The sequence below is a fragment of the Saccopteryx bilineata genome, chromosome 7, assembly GCF_036850765.1.
Source record: "Saccopteryx bilineata isolate mSacBil1 chromosome 7, mSacBil1_pri_phased_curated, whole genome shotgun sequence".
Classification (NCBI taxonomy): Eukaryota; Metazoa; Chordata; class Mammalia; order Chiroptera; family Emballonuridae; genus Saccopteryx; species Saccopteryx bilineata.
The window spans coordinates 90,972,087-90,994,831 of NC_089496.1; the positions used below are offsets into that span (position 1 = coordinate 90,972,087).

At 46.4% G+C, this 22,745-nt stretch overlaps 1 protein-coding gene across 3 annotated transcripts in view; it reads left to right on the forward strand.

The window, feature by feature from the left end:
* Window positions 1-2,002: 2,002 nt before the first annotated feature.
* Window positions 2,003-22,745, forward strand: part of PDCD11 (programmed cell death 11) — a 47,296-nt gene continuing 26,553 nt past the window's right edge. For all 3 annotated transcript variants that reach the window (XR_010726530.1, XM_066238437.1, XM_066238438.1), the window contains exons 1-15: window positions 2,003-2,108; window positions 4,306-4,418; window positions 5,247-5,378; window positions 7,814-7,981; window positions 11,371-11,532; window positions 12,761-12,884; window positions 13,378-13,559; window positions 14,277-14,384; window positions 15,727-15,933; window positions 16,928-17,052; window positions 17,234-17,294; window positions 17,919-18,065; window positions 20,164-20,415; window positions 21,522-21,656; window positions 22,183-22,377. Coding sequence is in view for 2 of the 3 variants with exons in the window: in XM_066238437.1 (XP_066094534.1) it covers window positions 4,317-4,418; window positions 5,247-5,378; window positions 7,814-7,981; window positions 11,371-11,532; window positions 12,761-12,884; window positions 13,378-13,559; window positions 14,277-14,384; window positions 15,727-15,933; window positions 16,928-17,052; window positions 17,234-17,294; window positions 17,919-18,065; window positions 20,164-20,415; window positions 21,522-21,656; window positions 22,183-22,377 (2,100 nt within the window). In the remaining variant the exon portion in view is untranslated. The remainder of the gene's footprint in view (window positions 2,109-4,305; window positions 4,419-5,246; window positions 5,379-7,813; window positions 7,982-11,370; window positions 11,533-12,760; window positions 12,885-13,377; window positions 13,560-14,276; window positions 14,385-15,726; window positions 15,934-16,927; window positions 17,053-17,233; window positions 17,295-17,918; window positions 18,066-20,163; window positions 20,416-21,521; window positions 21,657-22,182; window positions 22,378-22,745) is intronic.

Consider the following 22,745-nt stretch of genomic DNA (forward strand, 5'->3'; position numbering starts at 1 on the left):
GTCGACCTGGAAATGCTGAGGTAACGCGTTTGAAACCCTGGGCTTGTCTGGTCAAGGCACATATGGGAGTTGATGCTTCCAGCTCCTCCCCCCTTCTCTCTCTCTGTCTCCCCTCTCTCTCTCCTCTCTAAAATGAATAAATAAAAAAAATTTTTTTGGACAAATGACCCTTAATTGTGAACTGTTTCAAGAACGTTCTTGGGTCCCCTCAATAGCCTTAGCTTGTCCAGTGCAAGTAGGAACATCTCCATTAAAAGAAACCTTTATGATGGAGCTTTTACACTGTTTCATTTTACTAAACTTACTAAAGGCAGACTTTCCCCCCATTTCCCTTCATGATATACAATATTTTGGATTCTTCTAGTTATCAAGCAGGTTTCCAGGAGAAACCTTACAGAAAACAAGGACCTAACTTTGTCACATTAACAACTGATAACCCTCACTACCTGTCCCTCACAAAACATTTTAGGATGATGTGGTGTGCAACTGAAACAATTTAAGGTGCTTTAAAGTTACTTCAACGTGAAATGGGATGAAGTCTGGTGTCTGTGAGAGTTCACATAGGGCTGACTCGGCCTTAAAGCGTGGTATAGGAACTGCAGTTTAGTTTGGGTCTTAAAAAATGATTCCTGAGAGGCTGAGATGGAGAAGGGAGTGGAAAGAGGGCTGTTGCTGGTGAGATAAGCAATGAGAGCAAAGCCTGGAAACACTTGGGTCTGCACTCCAGCAAACTGTTGGTTACTTCTGAGCAAGGATCAGAAACCGCTGTGCTAAAGTGCCCTTTGTGGAATAACTGAACGGATACTTGCTTTCCTTTCGAGTAATACTTAAGTTTAGAAAGACATATTAGTGAAGGAAAAAATGATCTAAGTCGTCTTTGTTAAACGGCAGCCTGTGGGGAAGTCTAAGCAACAGAGTCTCGGCTTTTGTTAATAACTGACTGGAAAGTAGCTATCAAATATAATTAATCCTTCCATGCCTCTCTTCACCTGTAAAAAGCATTTCATTCAAGGCCCATGTGATCAACTGCCCTAGCCCTAGTTACTCTGTTTCTCGATACAGCTGTTTTGCTGTCGGACTGGTCACTTTCTCGGAATGGTGAGATCACGAGGTAAAGGAGGCACAGATTGAGCGAGAGCCGCTCAGGTACCAGAACCAGACTCTTGCACTTCAAGTTTACAATTCTCTGTTCTGATTACCTCCTAGGAAAGGCCTACGGGCTGATCGAACACATTAAAATCTAAATATAACCCGCTTTCCGCGAGCCCGATAGCGCAGGGGCCGGGCCACCCTCTCTCCTGCCTTGACAACGGCTGCCACGCAGCTAAAGGAGGTCTGGCTGGCGAGCTCCCTAAGCACAGCTCAGTGGAAACAAGTTGTTATGGGCATACAGAGGAAAAGAAATTAATTCACCAGAGATGAGGTCAGAAGTTCAAGTTTTCATCCAAAGTTACGTCACGGGTAACCTTGGGGGATTACCTCCGCTGCAGGCCTCATTTTTCCCCACTGAAAAATGCAATCTAAGGGCCTTTGGGAGCGATGGAATCCCCTGGCAGCGCCGATTCGCCTCTCCCCAAGGCTGCCAGGCCAACGTCCGACCTCTCGCACCGCGGCCTCCCGATCTCAAATTCCTTTTCCATTCCCCACCGTCTTACCCCTCCCCCCAAAGCGAAGACCTCACGGCCTTCCTGGACTAGGAACGGTCGGTCGGACCCTAGCCGGCCTCGCAAACTAAAGGCGCGAGGTCCGACTCTGGGCCCTCCTCCACACCCACCTTGCAAAATGCACGAATTCCACCAGCTGTGCCCTGCAGCGCACAGAGATACCCTTCTGCCCGCCGGAAGAAGCCGCCACCCCCGCACGCGATCACTCGGTCTCAGAGATTCAGCCTCCGGCGTCGATTGGCTATGGCTCGAACCTGCATTTCTGCTTCCGGTCTCCAAATCTCCTCCCCCTACACAGCTCCAGGACCCAGCATATAACGGAAGTAGGGTGTTGAGCCCGCCCACACTTCCGGGAAAGCTGCGTTGTGCGTTGGCTCTACAGGTGTCCGCGTGCGTGACTACCGTGGCGCGCCCTCCGAAGTTGAATCTGGCAGGACTTGTAAGGTTGGTGGCTGAGGGCAAAGGATATATGGGAGGAAACCTTGTGGCTTCCAGGTTTGTCCTAGGACTAGGTCTCCCGAGTCCTGCCATGGACCCTGCAGTGCCGGGTGAATGATTCTACCACCCCAGACGGGCTCAGAAGCCTGTAATATCAATCAGGCTCTGTCCCCAAGGAAGCAGCTTAAGTCTCATCTTTGCCACTGGATTTACTGTCTCTTTGAAGCTCTAGTTTTTCTTGATTAGGGATCAAATTCTGGGCAAACTAAGCTCTGCACTTTCCTATTTCTGTGAAACATACATACTTAAAAAATGTTTATTGTATTGACGTTAGATAGAGAGGAAGGGAGAAAGGGAGAGACAGGCGGGAGCATCGATCTGCTCCTGTATGTGCCCTGACCCGGGATTGAACCGGCAGCCTCTGCTTTGGAGCGACGCTCTAACCAACTGAGCTATCCGGCAGGGCCTGCAGTGTATTTTTCTTGATTGCTGTTCTCTTCTAACTTGAGCAGTCATTTTAATTCTAACTATTTAAGGGTGTCTGATCACCAAAGTAAACATTAAACTACCCATATATAACTCAAGATCTTTTACGAAAAGCCTAATCCTTAAAATTTAATTCCAATTATTATGCTTTATTTGCCCTGTGGTCTAGTTGAACGATCCTTAACAGAAAGGGAACAGCAGGCTGTTTGACAGTAATTATTTGACAGAAAGATTGCCGGTGCTCATTGGAAATATTTGGCTTTTCCTGTTTCCATGCTTTTTCTCATTCCTTTTGCTTTTCCCTTTCCATCTATCAAAATCCTATTCATCTTTTAACATTTTGCTCAAAAGCATCTTCTTTAGGACACTTAATCATTTACTGAAGCCTCATCAGTTCCTCTTTGTTGATAGTTTGTATAATTGGCCTGACCAGGTGATGGTGCAGTGGATAGAGCATTGGACTGGGACATGGAGGACCCAGGTTTGAAACCTTGAGGTCGCTGGCTTGAGTACGGGCTCATCCGGTTTGAGCGTGTAAACATGACTCCATGGTTGCTGCCTTGAGCCCAAAGGTTGCTGGCTTGAGCGTGGGATTGTAAACATGACTCCATGGTTGCTGCCTTGAACTCAAAGGTTGCTGGCTTGAAGCCCGAAGTCACTGGCTTGAGCCCAAGGTTGCTGGCTTGAGCAAGGGGTCACTTGCTCTGCTATAGCCCCCTGGTCAAGGCACATGTGAGAAAGCAGTCGATGAACAACTGAGGTGCTGCTTCTCATCTCTCTCCCTTCCTGTCTGTCTGTCCCTCCCTCTCTCTGACCCTGTCTCGGTCACACACAAAAATATTTGTATATAGTAATTGTTTTATATTCTTGAAAGTGTTCATGTTCTTTAAAGGCAGGGGGTTATATATTCATTTGTGTATTCCTGACTTAACTATAGCTTCTTTTTTTTTTTTTTTCTCCCAGCTCCAAAAATTCATAATCTATTCACTTTTATGGCCTCATATTATTTAATATGCTGTTTTAAAGATTTAGAAATGCCTTTGTCTAAGCAATCGCTTACTAGTGTTCTTTTTCTTTTTTTAAAATTTTTATTGATTTCATTGGAGTGACATTGGCTGATAAAATTATATTAGCTTTTAAGTGTACGATTCTTTTTTTTTTAAATAAATTTTTATTAATGTTAATGGGATGACATTAATAAATCAGGGTACATATATTCAAAGAAAACATGTCTAGGTTATCTTGTCATTAAATTATGTTGCATACCCCTCGCCCAGAGTCAGATTGTCCTCCATCACCCTCTATCTAGTTTTCTCTGTGCCCCTCCCCCTCCCCCTAACTCTCTCCCTCCCTCCCTCCTGCATCCTCCCTCCCCCCACCCCTGGTAACCACCACACTCTTGTCCATGTCTCTTAGTCTCGTTTTTATGTTCCACCAATGTATGGAATCATGTAGTTCTTGTTTTTTTCTGAACTGTAGCTTCTTGATACTCGCTGCATTGAATTATTCCTGGAAGAAAATGTGTGGATTTGTGATTATGAAGGAGAGACCTTTGGATGGATGAATTGTGGATCATCTGGGGTCTGGCATCAAACCTTGGTCCTGAATGCTATCTAGCACATTGGTGCTAGAAGGCTCTATCTTTTGTCCATAGATCACAGCCTATAAGAAATCTTACACCAGCATTACATCTCCTGTAACTCTGCATTGTTTTTAGGAGACCCAAGCATGTCAACTATGGAAGAAAGTTTCCCTCGTGGGGGTACAAGGAAGACCCACAAATCAGAGAAACCTTTGCAGCAGTCAGTTGAGCAAGACAACTTATTTGATGTAAGTGGTATGTTTGGTAAGAGTCACTGAATACTTTCTCTGTAGTGTCCTTGTGAAGAATAAGCCCTGTTTGAGAATTGTGTTTTCCAGATTTGGTTTTTTTTGAAGTCCAGTTTGTAAATTGAACATATTAGAAAGTCCATACCTCCACAAGATTGTATCTTTTGAAGCTTGGCTGTTAGTATTTGAGTTTGCAGTGTTTTTGTTCTTTGTTCTTAGGAATTTTGTGCCATGTTGATATAGGATGGAGAAAAAGCATTTGATTACTATTTTTGAATGGGGTCCTTGCTGCCATGTATAATGGTCAGAATTTGCATTAGAATTCATAATCTTTACCTACAGTAGGCTGTGCTCTAAATGCTGGAGGGAAGGGGACTACCATTTGATTGTATGGCTTTATGTCTATTTCATGTAATCTTCCTAACTGTACTATGAAGCCATTCTATGATGTGGAGCTGAGGCTAAGAGAGGTTATATAATTTAGCTGAAATCACACAGCTTGTTATGGTGGAATTGAGAATTTAATTTGGTGTTCATGACTCCACTTTCCAAATTGCTTCTTATTTTGGGGAACCCCTGTGTCTGTCCTACAACATGGGAGGGAGAACACTGGAGAGAATGGGCTTTTGAGAACATGAAGGTCAGACTTTATGCAACAAGAGTATTGGGGACAGAATGGGAGAGTTGGGACTGAAGTAGGAATTAAAGGAACATTTGGGAGTGGGGTGGAGTGGAGGAGTAACAGAGCAAGGTGGCAGATGACCTGAAATTGGAAGGAAAGGCCAGGATGGCTTCTTTTCAATCTCTGGGATCTTTTCCCTCCTTTAGATTTCTACTGAAGAGGACTCCACGAAAAGGAAAAAGAAGCAGAAGGGGCCAACAATAACAAAAAAGCTGAAAATCGAAAAAAGAGAAAGCAGCAAGTCTGTAAAAGAGAAATTTGAAATTCTTAGTATTGAGGTTTGTTAAAGTTTGGTTTTATTTTAAACAAAATACCTGGGTTGCTTAAATTTGTATATGTCTTTCTTGCTTCCCTTTTTCCTTCATTTCTTTCATTTGTTTATGTATGTGTGTGTGTGCCCCCCCACACACACACGTGTGTGTATATATATGGCTTGTTTCTGTAAAGGTTTTTGCAGTTTGTGCCCAGAATTGAGCATCACTTCCTCTATTATTAACTAATGCCTGGGATCATGAATTGTGTGGGTTTTTTTGTTTTTCTTTCTAGCTCATCCCACTGATACCCTCATGGGACTTGGGTTTTAGTAGTTGTTTTTTTTTTTTTTTGTATTTTTCTGAAGCTGGAAACAGGGAGAGACAGTCAGACAGACTCCCGCATGCGCCCGACCGGGATCCACCCGGCACGCCCACCGTGGGGCGACGCTCTGCCCACCAGGGGGCGATGCTCTGCCCATTTTGGGCGTCGCCATGTTGCGACCAGAGCCACTCTAGCGCCTGAGGCAGAGGCCACAGAGCCATCCCCAGTGCCCGGGCCATGTTTGCTCCAATGGAGCCTCGGCTGCAGGAGGGGAAGAGAGAGACAGAGAGGAAAGCACGGCGGAGGGGTGGAGAAGCAAATGGGCGCTTCTCCTGTGTGCCCTGGCCGGGAATCGAACCCGGGTCCTCCGCACGCTAGGCCGACGCTCTACCGCTGAGCCAACCGGCCAGGGCCGGGTTTTAGTAGTTTCATAGGTTACAACTGGCAGTGACTTTAGAAATTGTTCTGATTCTATTCTTTCATTTCGTGGATGTGGAAACTATCTCAAAGAAGTGAAGTATCCTTATGTTTCTTAAAGTTTAGGTAACTAATATATGTTAGTTGTAAAAAAAAGAAGAAAAGAAAACTCCAAATGATTCTGAAGGGAAAGATTCAGATTCAACCTGCGGGAGTACAGTGTGTCCATAACGTCATGGTGCACTTTGACCGGTCACAGGAAAGCAACAAAAGACAGTAGAAATGTGAAATCTGCACCAAATAAAAGGAAAACTCTCCCAGTTTCATACCTATTCAGTGCAGTTCGATGTGGGCTCACGCACAGATTTTTTTAGGGCTCCTTAGGTAGCTATCCCGTATAGCCTCTACAGACTCATCACTGACTGATGGCCTACCAGAACGGGGTTTCTCCACCAAACTGCTGGTTTCCTTCAACTGCTTATCCCACCAAGTAATGTTATTCCTATGTGGTGGCGCTTCGTTATAAACGCGCCGATATTCACATTGCACTTTGGTCACGGATTTGAATTTAGCGAGCCACAGAACACACTGAACTTTCCTCTGTACCATCCACATCTCGACTGGCATGGCTGTGGGCTGCTCCGCTGTATACACGGTGTTTCGTCATCATCTGCGCATGCGCACATGCTGCCACATCATCCTACAGAAACTGGGAGGGTTTTCCTTTTATTTGGTGCAGATTTCACATTTTGTCGTCTTTTGTTGCTTTCCTGTGACCGGTCAAAAGTGCACCATGACTTTCCAGACACACTGTATTTTGTATTTTGTTTGTTCAGTTAAAAAAAATAATTTTTTAACTTGGTGCCAGCATTAGGAAAGTCAAACGGTTCACATAAAAATGTGATTTCTCGCTTCTCGCAACAGTTTGAAGATGCTGACAACACAAGTTCACATTCCCTCGTGTTCGTGGTCACGTGGAGCTGAGTGGTGGGTGCACTTTCAGGCCTGGCCCACACACTCTGGACTGCCATTGCCTCCACGGGCCTGCTTCCGTCATTTTGTTGCTTGTCAGGCATTTGAGGTTGGGGTTGCTTGGAACAAAGTAAAAGCTGAAAGTGCCCTCCAGCACCCCAGTACGGTTAGCACTGTTGTATAATTTAGACCAGGGGTCTCAAACTCAACTCAGCATGTGGGCCACAGAGCAAGATCACAGCCGTTCAGCGGGCCGCACTAGGTCTACAAAAGGCAACTGTTACGCAACACTTTTCTCACTGCAGTTGAAAACAAAAAAAAAATCAGTACAACAAGCACAATCGTACATGCAGTTTACTCAGTGTCACAAAACGACCAGAAACTGTAGTTCGCATCACAACTGCTGTTAACTAAGCTAATATCTAGCTAGGATGCTAGAGAAATGAAAAATACAAGTAGGCCCCTAGGCTTACTTAATTTTATCCAAAATATTCTGAACTTCGTGGATTAGTCTGCGGGCCGCACAAAATTGTTTGGCGAGCCGCGAGTTTGAGGCCCCTGATTTAGACCTTTTATGGTGCTCAGTCAAATGTTTGGTTTGGTGCACTGACATATATACCTATGTACTTTTTGGAGCTTTTGTATGTCAGAGTTGATACGGGAAGCCAGAAGTAACCCCCACCCCCTGTCAACATCCCCCGTCATTGTTCTTTTCCCTATTGTTCTGATTTCACTTTTTCTCTTCTAGTCCCTGTGTGAGGGGATGCGGATTTTGGGTTGTGTGAAGGAGGTGAATGAACTGGAACTGGTGATTAGTCTCCCCAATGGCCTCCAGGGGTTTGTGCAAGTAACTGAAATCTGCGATGCTTACAGTAAAAAGCTGAATGAGCAGATGTCGCAAGAAGAACCTCTGAAGGTAAGAGAAATAAGTAGTACACAAAGAAATGCAAGATTAAGGGTTTTTTTTTCTTTTAATGGGGTGACATTGATAAATCAGGGTACATATGTTCAGAGAAAACATCTCTAGGTTATTCTGACATTCGATTATGCTGCATTCCCATCACTCAAAGTCCAATTGTCTTTTGTCACCTTCTAATTGGTTTTCTTTGTGCCCCTCCCCTCCCCCAACCCCCCTCTCTCCTCCCCCCCCAACCACCAAGATTAAGTTGTGTTTTTTTGTGTGTGTTTTTTTTAATTTTTCTGAAGCTGGAAACGGGGAGGCAGTCAGACAGACTCCCACATGCGCCCGACCGGGATCCACCCGGCATGCCCACTAGGGAGTGATGGTCTGCCCCTCCGGGGCGTCGCTCTGTCGCGACCAGAGCTACTCTAGAGCCTGGGGCAGAGGCCAAGGAGCCATCCCCAGCACCCGGGCCATCTTTTGCTCCAATGGTGCCTTGGCTGCGGGAGGGGAAGAGAGAGACAGAGAGGAAGGAGAGGGGAAGGGGTGGAGAAGTAGATGGGCGCCTCTCCTGTGTGCCCTGGCCGGGAATTGAACCTGGGACTTCCGCTCGCCAGGCTGACGCTCTACCACCGAGCCAACTGGCCAGGGCTAAGATTAAGTTTTTTGAATGCTAAGAAGAGAAGGTACAAGGTGCCATGAGAATTTATAATAGGAAATTTTATTTTTTTAAATAAGGGGATTTTGACTTAGCCCAGGTAGCCTGGAAGACTTCTTGGAGAAAGGGTTGCTTGAGCTGAGATCTGAAGGATGATGGGTACTAGATAAAGAATAAAGGGAATTCAGGCTGAAAGAGTATGGTGTATAACATGGAGAAGTGGCTGGAGCAGAGACAGCCAGGTAGAGTGGTATAGGTGGGGCCGGAGAGCTGGGTGGAGGCCAGACCACCTTCAGGATTTTTTGTTGTTTTTTTTCTGAAGTTGGAAACGGGGAGGCAGTCAGACAGACTCCCGCATATGCCCAACCAGGATCCACCCGGCACACCCACCAGGGGGCGATGCTCTACCCATCTGGGGCGTCACTCTATAGCAGGGGTCCCCAAACTACGGCCCGCGGGCTGCATGCTGCCCCCCGAGGCCATTTATCCAGCCCCCGCTGCACTTCTGGAAGGGGCACCTCTTTCATTGGTGGTCAGTGAGAGGAGCATAGTTCCCATTGAAATACTGGTCAGTTTGTTGATTTAAATTTACTTGTTCTTTATTTTAAATATTGTATTTGTTCCCGTTTTGTTTTTTTACTTTAAAATAAGATATGTGCAGTGTATGTAGGGATTTTTTTTTTTTTTTTTTTTTTTTTTTTTTCATTTTTCTGAAGCTGGAAACAGGGAGAGACAGTCAGACAGACTCCCGCATGCGCCCGACCGGGATCCACCCGGCACGCCCACCAGGGGCGACGCTCTGCCCACCAGGGGGCGATGCTCTGCCCATCCTGGGCGTCGCCATGTTGCGACCAGAGCCACTCTAGCGCCTGAGGCAGAGGCCACAGAGCCATCCCCAGCGCCCGGGCCATCTTTGCTCCAATGGAGCCTTGGCTGCGGGAGGGGAGGAGAGAGACAGAGAGGAAAGCGCGGCGGAGGGGTGGAGAAGCAAATGGGCGCTTCTCCTGTGTGCCCTGGCCGGAATCGAACCCGGGTCCTCCGCACGCTAGGCCGACGCTCTACCGCTGAGCCAACCGGCCAGGGCGTATGTAGGGATTTGTTCATAGTTTTTTTTATAGTCCGGCCCTCCAACGGTCTGAGGGACAGTGAACTGGCCCCCTGTGTAAAAAGTTTGGGGACCCCTGCCCTATAGTAACCAGAGCCATTCCAGCGCCTGAGGCAGAGGCCACAGTGCCATCCTCAGCGCCTGGGCCAACTTTGCTCCAATGGAACTTTGGCTGCGGGAGGGGAAGAGAGAGACAGAGAGGAAGGAGAGGGGGAGGGGCGGAGAAGCAGATGGGCGCTTCCCCTGTGTGCCCTGGCCAGGAATCGAACCCGGGACTCCTGTACGCCAGGCTGACACTCTACCACTGAACCAACTGGCCAGGGCCTTCAGGATTGGTTTTTAATTTTAGAATCAGTGGCAAGCTTGAGAAGTTCTCATTGGGGTGGGCGGCATGTAGACAGCATAGAGAATAAATTGAAGAGGCATGATAGTTGCCTAGAGACCATTTAAGGGACTGTTATATTATAGTCCAGGCTCTGAGATTGATGGCAGCGTGGGTTCAGGACTTACTGAGGACTGGAGAGGTAAAGTCAATACTTGGTGCTGTATTAGCAGAAGTGTCAGTGATGAGTCCCAGGCTTCTCTTGTTCATGATCTGACAAATGGCCATGGCATTCTGTGATAAGAAATTCTGAAGGGGGACCTGGATTATGAGAGATGATTATAGTTTGCTTTTTGCTATGTTGAGTCTGAGATGCAGAAAGAAAGATGCATGAGACTTCTTTGTATAGGTGTTAATGGAAGCTGTGAAGGGCAAGTTGCTTAGAGGGAGCCAACACAGTGGAAAGGGACTACAGACCGAGCCAGGAGTGGACACTATTTTAGTTGCTAAATGAAAGGAGAGTTGCTGTCAGAAGAAGAAGGAGGGCCAGGCAGATAGAGAAAACCAGTGACTAAAGGGTCTTGGAAGGCGAGGAGGAAATGTTTTTAATGAAGGAAGGAACAGTCACTCCAGTGTTAAGTTCATTTTGAAAGTCACATAAGAGAAGGGCTGCAAAATGGACTGTTGGATTTAGCGACATGGAAGTCCCTGGTGATTTTACTGGGATCTAAAGTAGTGGATTGAGGGTTGGGGTGCAGGTTGACGTGAGGTGTAGAGCAAGTTGGGGATGAAGAAGTAGAGACAGTGAATATAGACAACTCTCTTTAATTAAAAAAAGAATTTTATTTTTGAGAACTTTTTTATTAGGTATGGTTGGTATAGGCTATGATAATTATATTGGTTTCAGGTATACGATATAGTACTTCAACATTTTTATACCTTACACTGTGATCACCCACTAAATCTAGTAATCATTTGTCACTGTGTAAACTTATAATAGTATTGACCGTATTCCCCCTCACCTTTTTTACCCACCCCTCACCACCAGCCCCTCTGGCAGCCATCCCCTTGGTCTTTGTAGGCAATGCTAACCAGTCATTTTCACAACATTTTGACAAGATATTTGGGGGCTTTGTGCTGAAATTCAAGTCTGACTTGGCCACAGACCCATCTTCCTTTGTGAGCACGCAGTTACTGTCTTCATTGCCTTTTGGGTTCTTTGGGATCGGAGGGGGACAATCACTGATTCCAGGATGGGCAGCGGGTTCCTGGTTCAGGGGAAGGCTATGTCTCAGGGCTTTCTCATTTGTACTACGCAGGACCTGGTCAGTTTGCCTGAACTGTTCTCTCCTGGGCTGCTGGTGAGATGTGTGGTGATCAGTGTGGGCATCACAGAGAGAGGCAAAAAGAGTGTCAAGCTATCTCTGAACCCCAAAAATGTCAACAAAGTGCTGAGCGCAGAGGCCCTGAAGCCTGGCATGGTACGTATCCAGGTCGGGAAAGAGGAGCTGGCCGCGTGCCTTCTCCCTGCCCTGCCTTGTCTCCTGGGGAGCGTTCACACCACCTTTTACTTTCAGTTTAACTGTTCGTCACAGGAATGGGTCTTTCCTGAGAAAGGTCTCCAGGGTTCTTTGGATACTTAGTCACCTTGCCTGGGCGGGGAGACAGGGAAAGCAAGTCAGAGACTTGCTGGTAGCAAAGAAACAAAAAACAAACAAACCTCCTTGCTGATGGTGAGAAGGAGTTCCTCGAGGTGCCTTACTTACCCAGACTTCTCCCAGGTTAGGTTTTTTAAAGACCATCTGGCAATTATGGGGAATGCTTGGGGGCTGCCCTCTAAGAGCAACCTGTCTGTCATCTGTACTGATAACTGATAGCCCACCACCGACTCTCTCGGTCCTGTGGAGATCCAAGAGAAATTAGTCCTTGCTCAGAGCCTCCACGTCCAGTAGGTAGAAAACACTTATATAAACTACAGTAATCTAAGTACTCTTGTAATTAAGAGGAATGTGACTGTAATATTTGGATAGAAGCAATGGAGTTTGGGGCCGGCCCTGAAAGGTAGGGAGTAAGGGGGATAAAAGTAAGACAAGTTACAGAAAATTGACAAATGTGCGGATTTAGACACTGTCTGAAGAAGGTCTCACAGGAACACTGTGGGGCAGGTAGGTATCGCTCTTGCACATTTGAACAAATGGAATCAGAAAGGTTTAAGTAACTTGCCAAAGACCAAATAATAAGTGTTGGAGCCAGATTTGAATGCCACACTCCCCATGAAATGAAAAGGAGGTTGGCAAGGTTTTGTTTTATTTTATTTTTGGTGCCTTGGAGGTGGTTAGAAAAGATATGGTGATGGCTAGAAGGGTAGTTCTGGGAACTCATTAGTCATAGTGCTGGGAGTGACCTTACAGGGCTGTGTTTCTTATCCTTTAAGAATTCTCCAGGGGAGAGACCTGTCTCTGTTTTTATTATTCAGCTGTGTATAGCACTCCTCACTGGATACTAAAATCCTTGCAGCCCTGGAGAATTAAAGTTGATATCTTTTCCTCTTATCCTCCAGTAGAATTGAGGTTTAATGTTAAAAGGGGCTGGCAATATGGGATAAAGTATTAAAATTGATGGTGGGAACACACATTTGTAGTGGCTGTTTGTTATTTGTCCCACCACCGTTGGCTTTTGAACTTTTGGGAATGCTTTCTCTTCCTGCAGCTACTCACAGGCACTGTGTCCAGTCTGGAAGACCATGGCTACCTGGTGGACATTGGTGTTGGTGGGGCCAGAGCTTTTCTGCCACTGCAAAAAGCCCAGGAGTATATAAAACAGAAGAACAAAGGTGAGGGGAAGAAGAGGGGTCTGTGCATTGTGGTGAGGTGGGTTGTGTGGGGGGGATTATACCATTTAAATGCCACTTTGTTGAGTAAATTATAGAGTGGTGACCATGAAGGCTTTGCTAAGATTAGTGGTTAATCCTAGCCAATAGCAAAGGGAATGTGTGTAAAGGGTCAGGGAGTGGCAAGGTCTCACTAAGATCAGCGGGCTATTTCTCACCTGGAAATTCCCACTGAAATTTGGGCCTCCAAGGCCTCTGAACCAGTACTCTGCTGCCATTTTGAAATTTTTATAGTTTTGTGATCAACTTCCAGATCAGTTAGGGTCACTTCACTTTCTTCTTGTAGTTGGTCCCTAAGAGACTGAGAATGTGGGCAGTAGTAGATTGTAATGGGGCAAGTAGACCATGGGTTATCTCGGGTATTGCTGGAACCCTGAGTTAAAGGTCCTTCTCATAGAGGTATTTTTCCTTTTGGTGGCTGGGTCTGGGTTTGCAGGTGCTAAACTGAAGGTGGGTCAGTACCTGAACTGCGTCGTTGAAGAGGTGAAAGGCAGTGGAGGAGTTGTTAGTCTGTCTATTGCTCATTCAGAAGTTTCTACTGCCATTGCTAGCGAGGAGCAAAACTGGACCCTGAATAACTTGCTGCCGGGACTGGTGGTCAAAGCCGAGGTACAGAAGGTAAGCCATTCATTGTGACTGCTACTTTCCAAACTAAAAATAAAGTAGTACAGGCACACAATCTAAAATTGTGTTGTTCAGAAGGGTAGCCACTGATCACATACGGCTATTACACACTTGAAATCTAGCCAGTGCTACATGTTGAGATAATATTTTGGATATATTGGATTCAATAAACTTTTTAAAATTAACTTGTTAATAGATTTATTTAAAAAATTTATTGATTTTTAGCGAGAGAGGAGGAGTGGAAGAGAGAGAGAGAGACAGGAACATCAATGTATTCCTGTCTGTGCTCTGACCGGGGATCGAACCAGCAACCTCTGCATAGCATGGATTGGCTTGCTCTTGGTCACTGCCTTTCTTTTGCAAGCATTTGAGTTTTACCTTCTTACTCTGGGCAGATCACCAACTTAGCAATAAGTTGTCTTATTTGTCAAGCTGGCAGTACCCTGTGGGTCCTTGAACAAAGTGTCCTTCATCCCATTGGAATATCCTCTCATTCCAGAAAAGAGGTGAGCTGAGTGGAGAGACAGCCAGTGCCAGGAGATGTCCCGCCAGTTAGTGCCATAGGAAGAAAGATTGATAAGGGATAGCTGGAGGGAGAGAGACACACAGTTCTGGAAAATGTGTCGTTGAATTTTTAGTGTGAATAGTAGCTCTCTCATTCTCTGTTCCTTGAGAGAGAGATTTTTAATAACATGTTCTGTTTATTCCTAGGTGACTCCACTTGGCCTTACGCTGAACTTCCTCTCTTTCTTCACTGGCCTGGTTGATTTTATGCACTTTGATCCCAAGAAAGCTGGGACTTATTTCTCAAGTCAAGCAGTAAGTAATGTTGCATCTGTCTTTTCTTGATTCCAGCTGTAGTCCAGTCAGCTGTCCAGTGTCACAGCCTCGAGGCACGTCCTCGGACTGCGTGTACACAGTGTGCAGAGAAGAGGTGAGGGGAATAAAAAGTGTTTGGAGGGATCACAAGAAACTACCAGTGGTTATCTCTGGGGATGGAGATTAGAGAAGATGCCTATGGAGGAGAAGGCAATTTTCAATTTTTATTTCATATTCTTCCATGTAGTTTGATTTTTTTTATTTTGGTAGTGAATCTTTTGCTTTTATAATTTAAAGTGTTTCCAAGGAGTGTTTAACAGGGGATAGCAAGATAGATGTTTAAATAGAAAAATGTGATTTAAAAACCACTTAAGAGTGTAGTAGACCCAAATGTGAAAAAATTTTAGGAGTACATATGGTTAAAATACTGAAAGATTATGCGATCTGGTCTTTTTTTATATATTTTTTTTCTTCTTTTTCCAAGTGAGAGGAGGGGAGGCAGAGAGACAGACTCCATCCAGCGTGCGCCCTGATCAGGATCCACCAGGCAACCCCTGTTTGGGGCCAATTCTCGGCCCATCTGTGGCCATGCTAGCAACCAAGCTATTTTTAGTGCCTGAGGCTGAGGCTCCATGTAGCTATCCTCAGCGCCCAGGCTGATGCACTCGAACCAATCTAGCCATGGCTGTGGGGGTAAGAGAGAGAGAGAGAGAGGGAGGAGAGGGAGTGGTGGAGAAGCAGATGGTCGCTTCTCCTGTGTGCCCTGACTGGGAATCGAACCTGGGACATCCACACACCGAGCCGATGCTCTACCACTGAGCCAACTACTAGCACCACAATTGGGTCTTAATAGTGATTAACTCTGTGAGATTTTTCTACCCTTCTCTAAAGATTTAAATTTTCTACAATGAACATGGATATTTGAGAAGAAAATTCCAAATGAACCTCTTTCTAGTAATGTATTTCTCCCTGCAGTCTTAGTTGTGTACAGAGTTGAGACATTTTGCATGCTAAAGCGTCGTGGTCAGTGCAGGCTGCTTCAGGTGTTTTAGATGAGCCTCTGATGTAGTGGCACCTGCCATGGTTTCTGTTGCATGTGCATTATTTGCCCCACGGTGTTCTTCCTGGCCTTGAGGAAGTCTAGATGTAGTCAGACATGGTTCCTCTGGGACATCTTGTTTGAAGTTTCTTCATGCTGCTTGATGCACAAGTCAGTGTTAGTACTGTACTTATACCCATGACCTGGTCAGCACATGGAGAGTCTTGACCTCTGAAAGTCTGCCTCAGCGACCTTGTCTCCTGTATCCCTTCTCCTGTTCCTTATGTCCTTGCTTTTATCTAGGTGAGGGCCTGCGTCCTCTGTGTGCATCCTCAGACCAGAGCGGTGCGGCTGAGCCTGCGCCCCGTCTTCCTGCAGCCTGGGCGTGCACTCACCCGACTGTCTTGTCCACACCTGGGAGCTGTCCTGGATGACGTTCCTGTCCAGGGCTTTTTCAGCAAGGTTGGGGCCACTTTCAGACTGAAGGACGGGTCTCTGGCCTATGCTCGGGTATGGAGTCTCTTTGTTTCATCAGAATCTTATCTCTGCAAGGACTGTTGGGACACATAGGTCCTTTACTGCTTCCTACATCCCTTAGTGTTAGTTTCCTATTTTGGAATATCCCCAAGCGTGTCAGACTGTTTGCTCATAGAGACCAAACATCGCCTGTTTGTTATATTAGAATGCCTTAGAATTAGTTTGACATATTTGATAGCTAGTGGATGGTAAGTATAAGAATGAATTAGGATCTGCACCATGGCTTGGCAGAGTATTTCTCAAAGGTCCAGATAGTAACTGTTTTAGGTTGTGGGCCATGTGGTCTCTCACCTCTGCTGTTACGTCCTGGAAGCAGCCATATATGTTATGTAAATGAATGAGCATGGCTGTGTTCCAATAGAACTTTAGATTACAAAATAGACACTAGCTTGTGAGCTATAATTTATTGACTCATGATCTAGACCAGGGGTAGTCAACCGTTTTATACCTACCACCCACTTTTGTATCTCTGTCAGTAGTAAAATTTTCTAACTGCCCACCGGTTCCACAGTAATGGTCATTTATAAAGTAGGGAAGTAACTTTACTTTATAAAATTTGTAAAGCAGAGTTACAACAAGTTAAAGCATATAATAATAATTACTTACCAAGTACTTTATTCGGATTTTTGCTAAGTTTGGCAGAATAAATTTTTATAGAACAACTCACTATAGTTAAATCTATCTTTATTTATACTTTAGTTGCTCTGCTAACGCCCACCATGAAAGGTGGAATACCTACTAGTGGGCAGTAGGGACCAGGTTGACTATCACTGATCTAGACTATTTTCTAACATAGAGATTCTGCAATGGTAAAGAGCAGTTTTTCACTTAGAGGAATTACTTTAATGGGTTATCAGAGTACTGTTTTTATGGTAGGTGATAAATGTGTTATCTTGGAATGTTTGAATGTTTGATTGCCTCAGCTCTGTTGTTTCTGGCTCGTCTTTAAACCTTTGGTACTTTGTAGCTCAGCCATCTTGCTGATTCTAAGAACAACTTCAATCCCGAGGCCTTCAAGCCAGGAAACACCCACAAATGTAGAATCATCAACTACAGCCAAATGGACGAGCTGGCTTTGGTGTCTCTGCGGACGTAAGTGTCGCCAGCACGTGGGGCGTGGAACAGCGTGCTCCAGGGCGGGTGCACGTTCACATTTTCTCCTGGCCTGGCTTAAAGAAGCTTTCCCTTCTTGCCAACATGGTTTTAAGTAGCCCTGGATTTTAGGTAGCCTCTGCTGTAATTTATTTAATCTTGTATTTTCTTTTTGTTCTAGGTCTATTATTGAAGCTCAGTACCTTAGCTATCATGACATCAAACCTGGGGCATTGGTAAAGGTAAGACCTCAAGCATACAGATACTCCTACAGCTTCCGATATTTGTTATTTCACAGGTTAACTGTCAGCACATTTGTCCTCATATGAACACAATTTCAAGTCACATTCTTTGTCTCTGCCTGCTCACTGGAATTCTTTTTCTTTCCTTGGGTTACTTGTAATTGATTTCAAAGTAGGGTCTGACCAGTGCCTTACTAGCCCGACTACAGAGGCAGTAGGTCGTAAACCCTGGGATTTGAGAGGGTTTATTAGACCAGGTCAAAAGTTGGTCCTATGATTATTGAGCTACCTGGGATATTAGAAAGAAGCCTTCTAGTTGTGTTTCCTGTTCAACCATTTTGTCCCAGCTGAGCTGCTCCCCTTTACGTTTTAGAAGACATGGTCCCCTCCTTTAGAGAATGTCCTTGTAAGGCAGACAGAACATACTCACACAGAGAGATGCAGAGGTTCCCATAAATCCGACTGCATCCAGAACAGTGTGGGGTGTATGCTTTGCTCCTGCGAGATTTGGAATAACAGGCACAGTTAGCCAGGAACCTGGGCTTCAAAAGAGGTGTGACATGCTTCATATGGAGGAAAGAGCATTCTTGAGGCATCATGGCATCTTTTCTTGGGACTCCCTAGGGCACAGTGCTGACCATAAAGTCATATGGGATGTTGGTGAAGGTGGGCGAGCAAATCAGGGGCCTGGTACATCCCATGCACCTGGCCGACATCCTGTTGAAGAACCCAGAGAAGAAGTACCGCATTGGGGATGAAGTCGCAGCCCGGGTGAGCCTCCTGAAGGGTCTGCTGGGGTTTTGGCCAGCTAGGAAGAGAGTAATACTTTTCCGATGAAGTTTCTTTTCCACAAAATGACCCACACAACATCTGCAGTGTTGTTCCTGGCATTGGGAAGAGAAAACTGGCTTCCTGCCCTGAGAATTATGTAGTATAATTGAGAGTTAAAATATCTATAAGAGAACAGACCAGTGTGTGACCTTTTACCGCATGATTTGGTGCAGAATATATTCTATAATAATATCTTGGGGGGGGGAGGTAGGGTGGGTTGAGGCAGCAAGAATCACTGATGACAGCAACAGCATCTGCCATTGAGCATGTATTGTCAGTTGCTGTGGTAGGCACATGAAGGTCATTATTTCATTTAATCCTTAACATGACTCTGTAAAATAAGTACTGACATCCTTATTTTGCAGGTGTGGAAATTAAAGCTCAGCAAAGCCAAGTGTGTTGCCCAAAGTCACAGAGCTAATAAATGCCAGAACATTTTTTTGTTGTTTTTTTTTGCATTTTTCTGAAGCTGGAAACAGGGAGAGACAGTCAGACTCCCGCATGCGCCCGACCGGGATCCACCCGGCACGCCCACCAGGGGCGACGCTCTGCCCACCAGGGGGCGATGCTCTGCCCATCCTGGGCGTCGCCATGTTGCGACCCTCCTGGGTGTCGCCATGTTGCGACCAGAGCCACTCTAGCGCCTGGGGCAGAGGCCACAGAGCCATCCCCAGCGCCCGGGCCATCTTTGCTCCAATGGAGCCTTGGCTGTGGGAGGGGAAGAGAGAGATAGAGAGGAAGGCGCAGCGGAGGGGTGGAGAAGCAAATGGGCGCTTCTCCTATGTGCCCTGGCCGGGAATCGAACCCGGGTCCTCCGCACGCTAGGCCGACGCTCTACCGCTGAGCCAACCGGCCAGGGCCGGCAGAACAGTTTTTAAGTTTAGCTCTATGTAACAGTAATGTCTTCTCCGTTTCTGGCAGAGGTGGGACTTGAGCTAGAAGGATGGGTAGGATTTGAAAGGTGGAGGAGGAGCAAGGGGTGTGTCAGGCACAGAAATAGCCCAGACAAGGCTGCCAAAGCTGAGTAGGTTTATTACAGAGGCTTGAGTCTGAAGAAGAGCTTCACCAAGTTGTGAGATTAAATGTGATAGTATATAGTACTTTTTACTTCATTTTATCATTGATTTTTATTATATCTTATTTTAAATTTTTATTTGGTTTTCTTGTTTTCATTTAATTTTATTACAGTTGAGTCAACAAAGATATTGCTTATCGATTGCCATAGTATTTTATACTTGTGGGGGCAGGGGGCTTAGAAGTAGAGGAATTTCTTTGCCCTCAAGGAGATGACTTTCTGAGGGATGAGAGATGGTTAGATCTCTCAGTCCTGGTCTCAAACTAATACCCAGTAATATGAGATGGTATATTAGTTCAGTCGTTCATTCTATTAGATGAGATGCTCATGGTCTAGGAGAGCCTAAGGCAGATAGAAGTAACTGACATAGGACTCTGAAGGTGCAGGGAGATGGTGAGTGAGCTACAGACCCAGGAGGGAGCTTATGGGAGGGAGGATATTAGAAATAGTGATGGTTACTCCCTAGAGCAGTGTTAGTCAACCTGGTCCCTACCTCCCCCTAGAGGGCGTTCCAGCTTTCATGGTGGGCAGTAGTAGCAGAGCAACCAAAGTATAAGTAAAAAGATAGATTTAACTATAGTAAGTTGTTTTATAAAGATTTATTCTGCCAAACTTAGTGAAAATCTGACATAAAGTACTTGGTAAGTAATTATTATTATGTGCTTTAACTTGCTGTAACTCTGCTTTATAAATTTTATAAAGTAAAGTTACTTCCCTACTTTATAAATGACCGTTACTGTGGAACCAGTGGGCGGTTAGAAAATTTTACTGCTGACAGAGATACAACAGTGGGCGGTAGGTATAAAAAGGTTGACTACCCCGCCCTAGATTGTCATCCAGCAGGAAGGAGGAAGGGTCTGCAGCGGAGATTATTCTCGGAGGGAAAGAGATAACTGACTGTGGCCTTTGGGTTCAAGGGGTTGCAGAGACCAGCTCTCTTGACGACAGGTATTTTTTCCCTAGGTTTTGCTTTGTGACCCTGAAGCCAAGAGGCTGATGTTGACCCTGAAGAAAACCCTGATTGAGTCCAAACTACCTGCCATTACCTGCTATGCTGATGCCAAACCTGGTCTGCAGACACATGGCTTTATCCTCAGGGTCAAGGACTATGGCTGCATCGTGAAGTTCTACAATGACGTGCAGGGCCTGGTGCCCAAGCATGAGCTCAGTGCCGAGTATGTCCCTGACCCAGAGAGGGTCTTTTACCCTGGCCAGGTAATCCTCTCCCCAGACAGGCCCCTACCCTTGGTGACCCAGTGAACACAGCTTTGAAGTAGAACTATGGAGAGCCAGCTAAGTGGAGGCGATGGGAATAGAACTCCCTCCAGGGAGTTCAGTGGAAGCCAGCAAACTAACGGACCTCAGGCCCATGATTGGGAGAAAGTAGTCTTTTTTTTTTTAATTATTTTTATTTATTCATTTTTTTAGAGATAGAGAGAGACAAGAGGGGGAGGAGCAGGAAGCATCAACTCCCGTATGTGCCTTGACCAGGCAAGCCCAGGGTTTTGAACCAGCGACCTCAGCGTTCCAGGTCGATGCTTGATCCACTGTACCACCACCAGTCAGGCAAAGAAAGTAGTCTTTAACTATAATAAATACACTGTGTGCCTCACATCAGAACTTATTCTGAGGCCACTGCTACCACCAGAGGGCAGAGCTATAAAACCTAGTGCATCTGGGTCTGTCTAGGAAAAAGAATTTTTTTTTTTTCTTTTTTTTTTTCTTTTTCTGAAGCTGGAAACGGGGAGAGACAGTCAGACAGACTCCCGCATGCGCCCGACCGGGATCCACCTGGCACGCCCACCAGGGGCGACGCTCCGCCCCTCTGGGGCGTGCTCTGCCTCGACCAGAGCCACTCTAGCGCCTAGGGCAGAGGCCAAGGAGCCATCCCCAGCGCCCGGGCCATCCTCGCTCCAATGGAGCCCCGGCTGCGGGAGGGGAAGAGAGAGACAGAGAAGAAGGAGGGGGGGTGGGGGTGGAGAAGCAAATGGGCGCTTCTCCTATGTGCCCTGGCCGGGAATCGAACCCGGGTCCCCCGCACACCAGGCCGATGCTCTACCGCTGAGCCAACCGGCCAGGGCGGAAAAAGAATTTTTTAAAACTTGGGGTTATACCAAAAAAGTTTTTGTTTTCCTTTCCCTCAAAGACTGACTTGGGGGGATTCTGTGTAGCTGTCCGTCTGTTCCTTTTACTGCATCTTGTCTGATCAGGGCCTGGGTGAATCTCCCAAGGCCTCCATTGCGCTGGTGGAGGGCACCTCTCTCCAGAGCCTGGCAGGCCTGCTGGGAGCAGGCAGCCAAGCAGATGTGGTTTCTCACCAGGTTGTGAAGGTTGCAGTGCTGAACTGTGAGCCGTCCAAAGAAAGGATGCTCTTGTCCTTCAAGCTGTTGAGTGACCCCAAGAAAGAGCATGCAGGACAGAGTCAGAAGAAAAGAAAAGCTGTTAGCATTGGGCAGGTACCGGACTCCTCCAGACAAGCTGTTTTAGTTCACAGTTGCTGAGAGCAGAGTGCCACTGACTCGTGGGGTACTGGATGCGTGGACGGAAGGTCGAAGTAGCTAGCTGAGATGCCGGGGCCAGAGGGGGATGAGGCTTTGAGGGAGGACCTCATACACATATGTTCTTTCCTGTGTGTCAGAGCAGATGGAACCTGTCCAGGAAGGGAGAGTTCTGTCGTGCATGTGGCTTTTCAGCAGTGTACTCCTGCTACTCTTTCCTATCTGGTCCCTAGAGCCATCCTGAAAGGCCATTTTTCCTCTGGGACCCGGTGGAGGGACTTGGGAGAGGAACGATGTGAATGCACAGATGGGCCCTGGTGTGTGCATGTGTGGAGGTGGGGGGTGTAAGAAAGCTTCTCTTATCTCAACCTTTCCACCATTCCTCGTGCTGAAATTTGACGACCCGATCTCTGCCAGACCCAGATGAGGTTGCTCTCTACCCAAGACAAGTGCTGTTTTTATTGTCCTTCTCTTTCCTTCATAGTTGGTGGACGTGAAGGTTTTAGGGAAGACCAAAGATGGGCTGGAGGTGGCTGTCCTGCCCCACAACATCCCTGCTTTCCTCCCCACATCTCATCTGTCGGACCACGTCGCCAATGGCCCACTCTTGTATCACTGGCTCCAGGCTGGTGACATTCTTCACAAAGTCCTGTGTCTGAGCCAGAGTGAGGGACATGTTGTATCCTTTACTGTTATCTGGGAGCCACAGAAGGCGGGGGAGCCAGGGAAACTGTGTTGGGCTGTGCTCTTAGTTGGGAACTCCATGGAAAAAAAATGGCCATTTTACTACAGAAATACTTTCATAACACCAAACCAGTGAGCAAGCCTGCACTTTCCCTGTGTCCCCCTGGTGGAGAGGAAGAGCGGGTTCGGAATCCTGCCAGCAGACGCTGGTGGTCAGGGCAAAGTGGAGTCCAGGGGACTGGGGAGGGGTGTGGTCTGGCCTGCAGGGCCCAGCGTGGTATTGCCGGTAGCGCACCTGGCCTTCTAATTAATAAGGGAGGTACTGTCCTTTTCTCCTTTCCCTCCTCCCCTTCAAAGGGATCT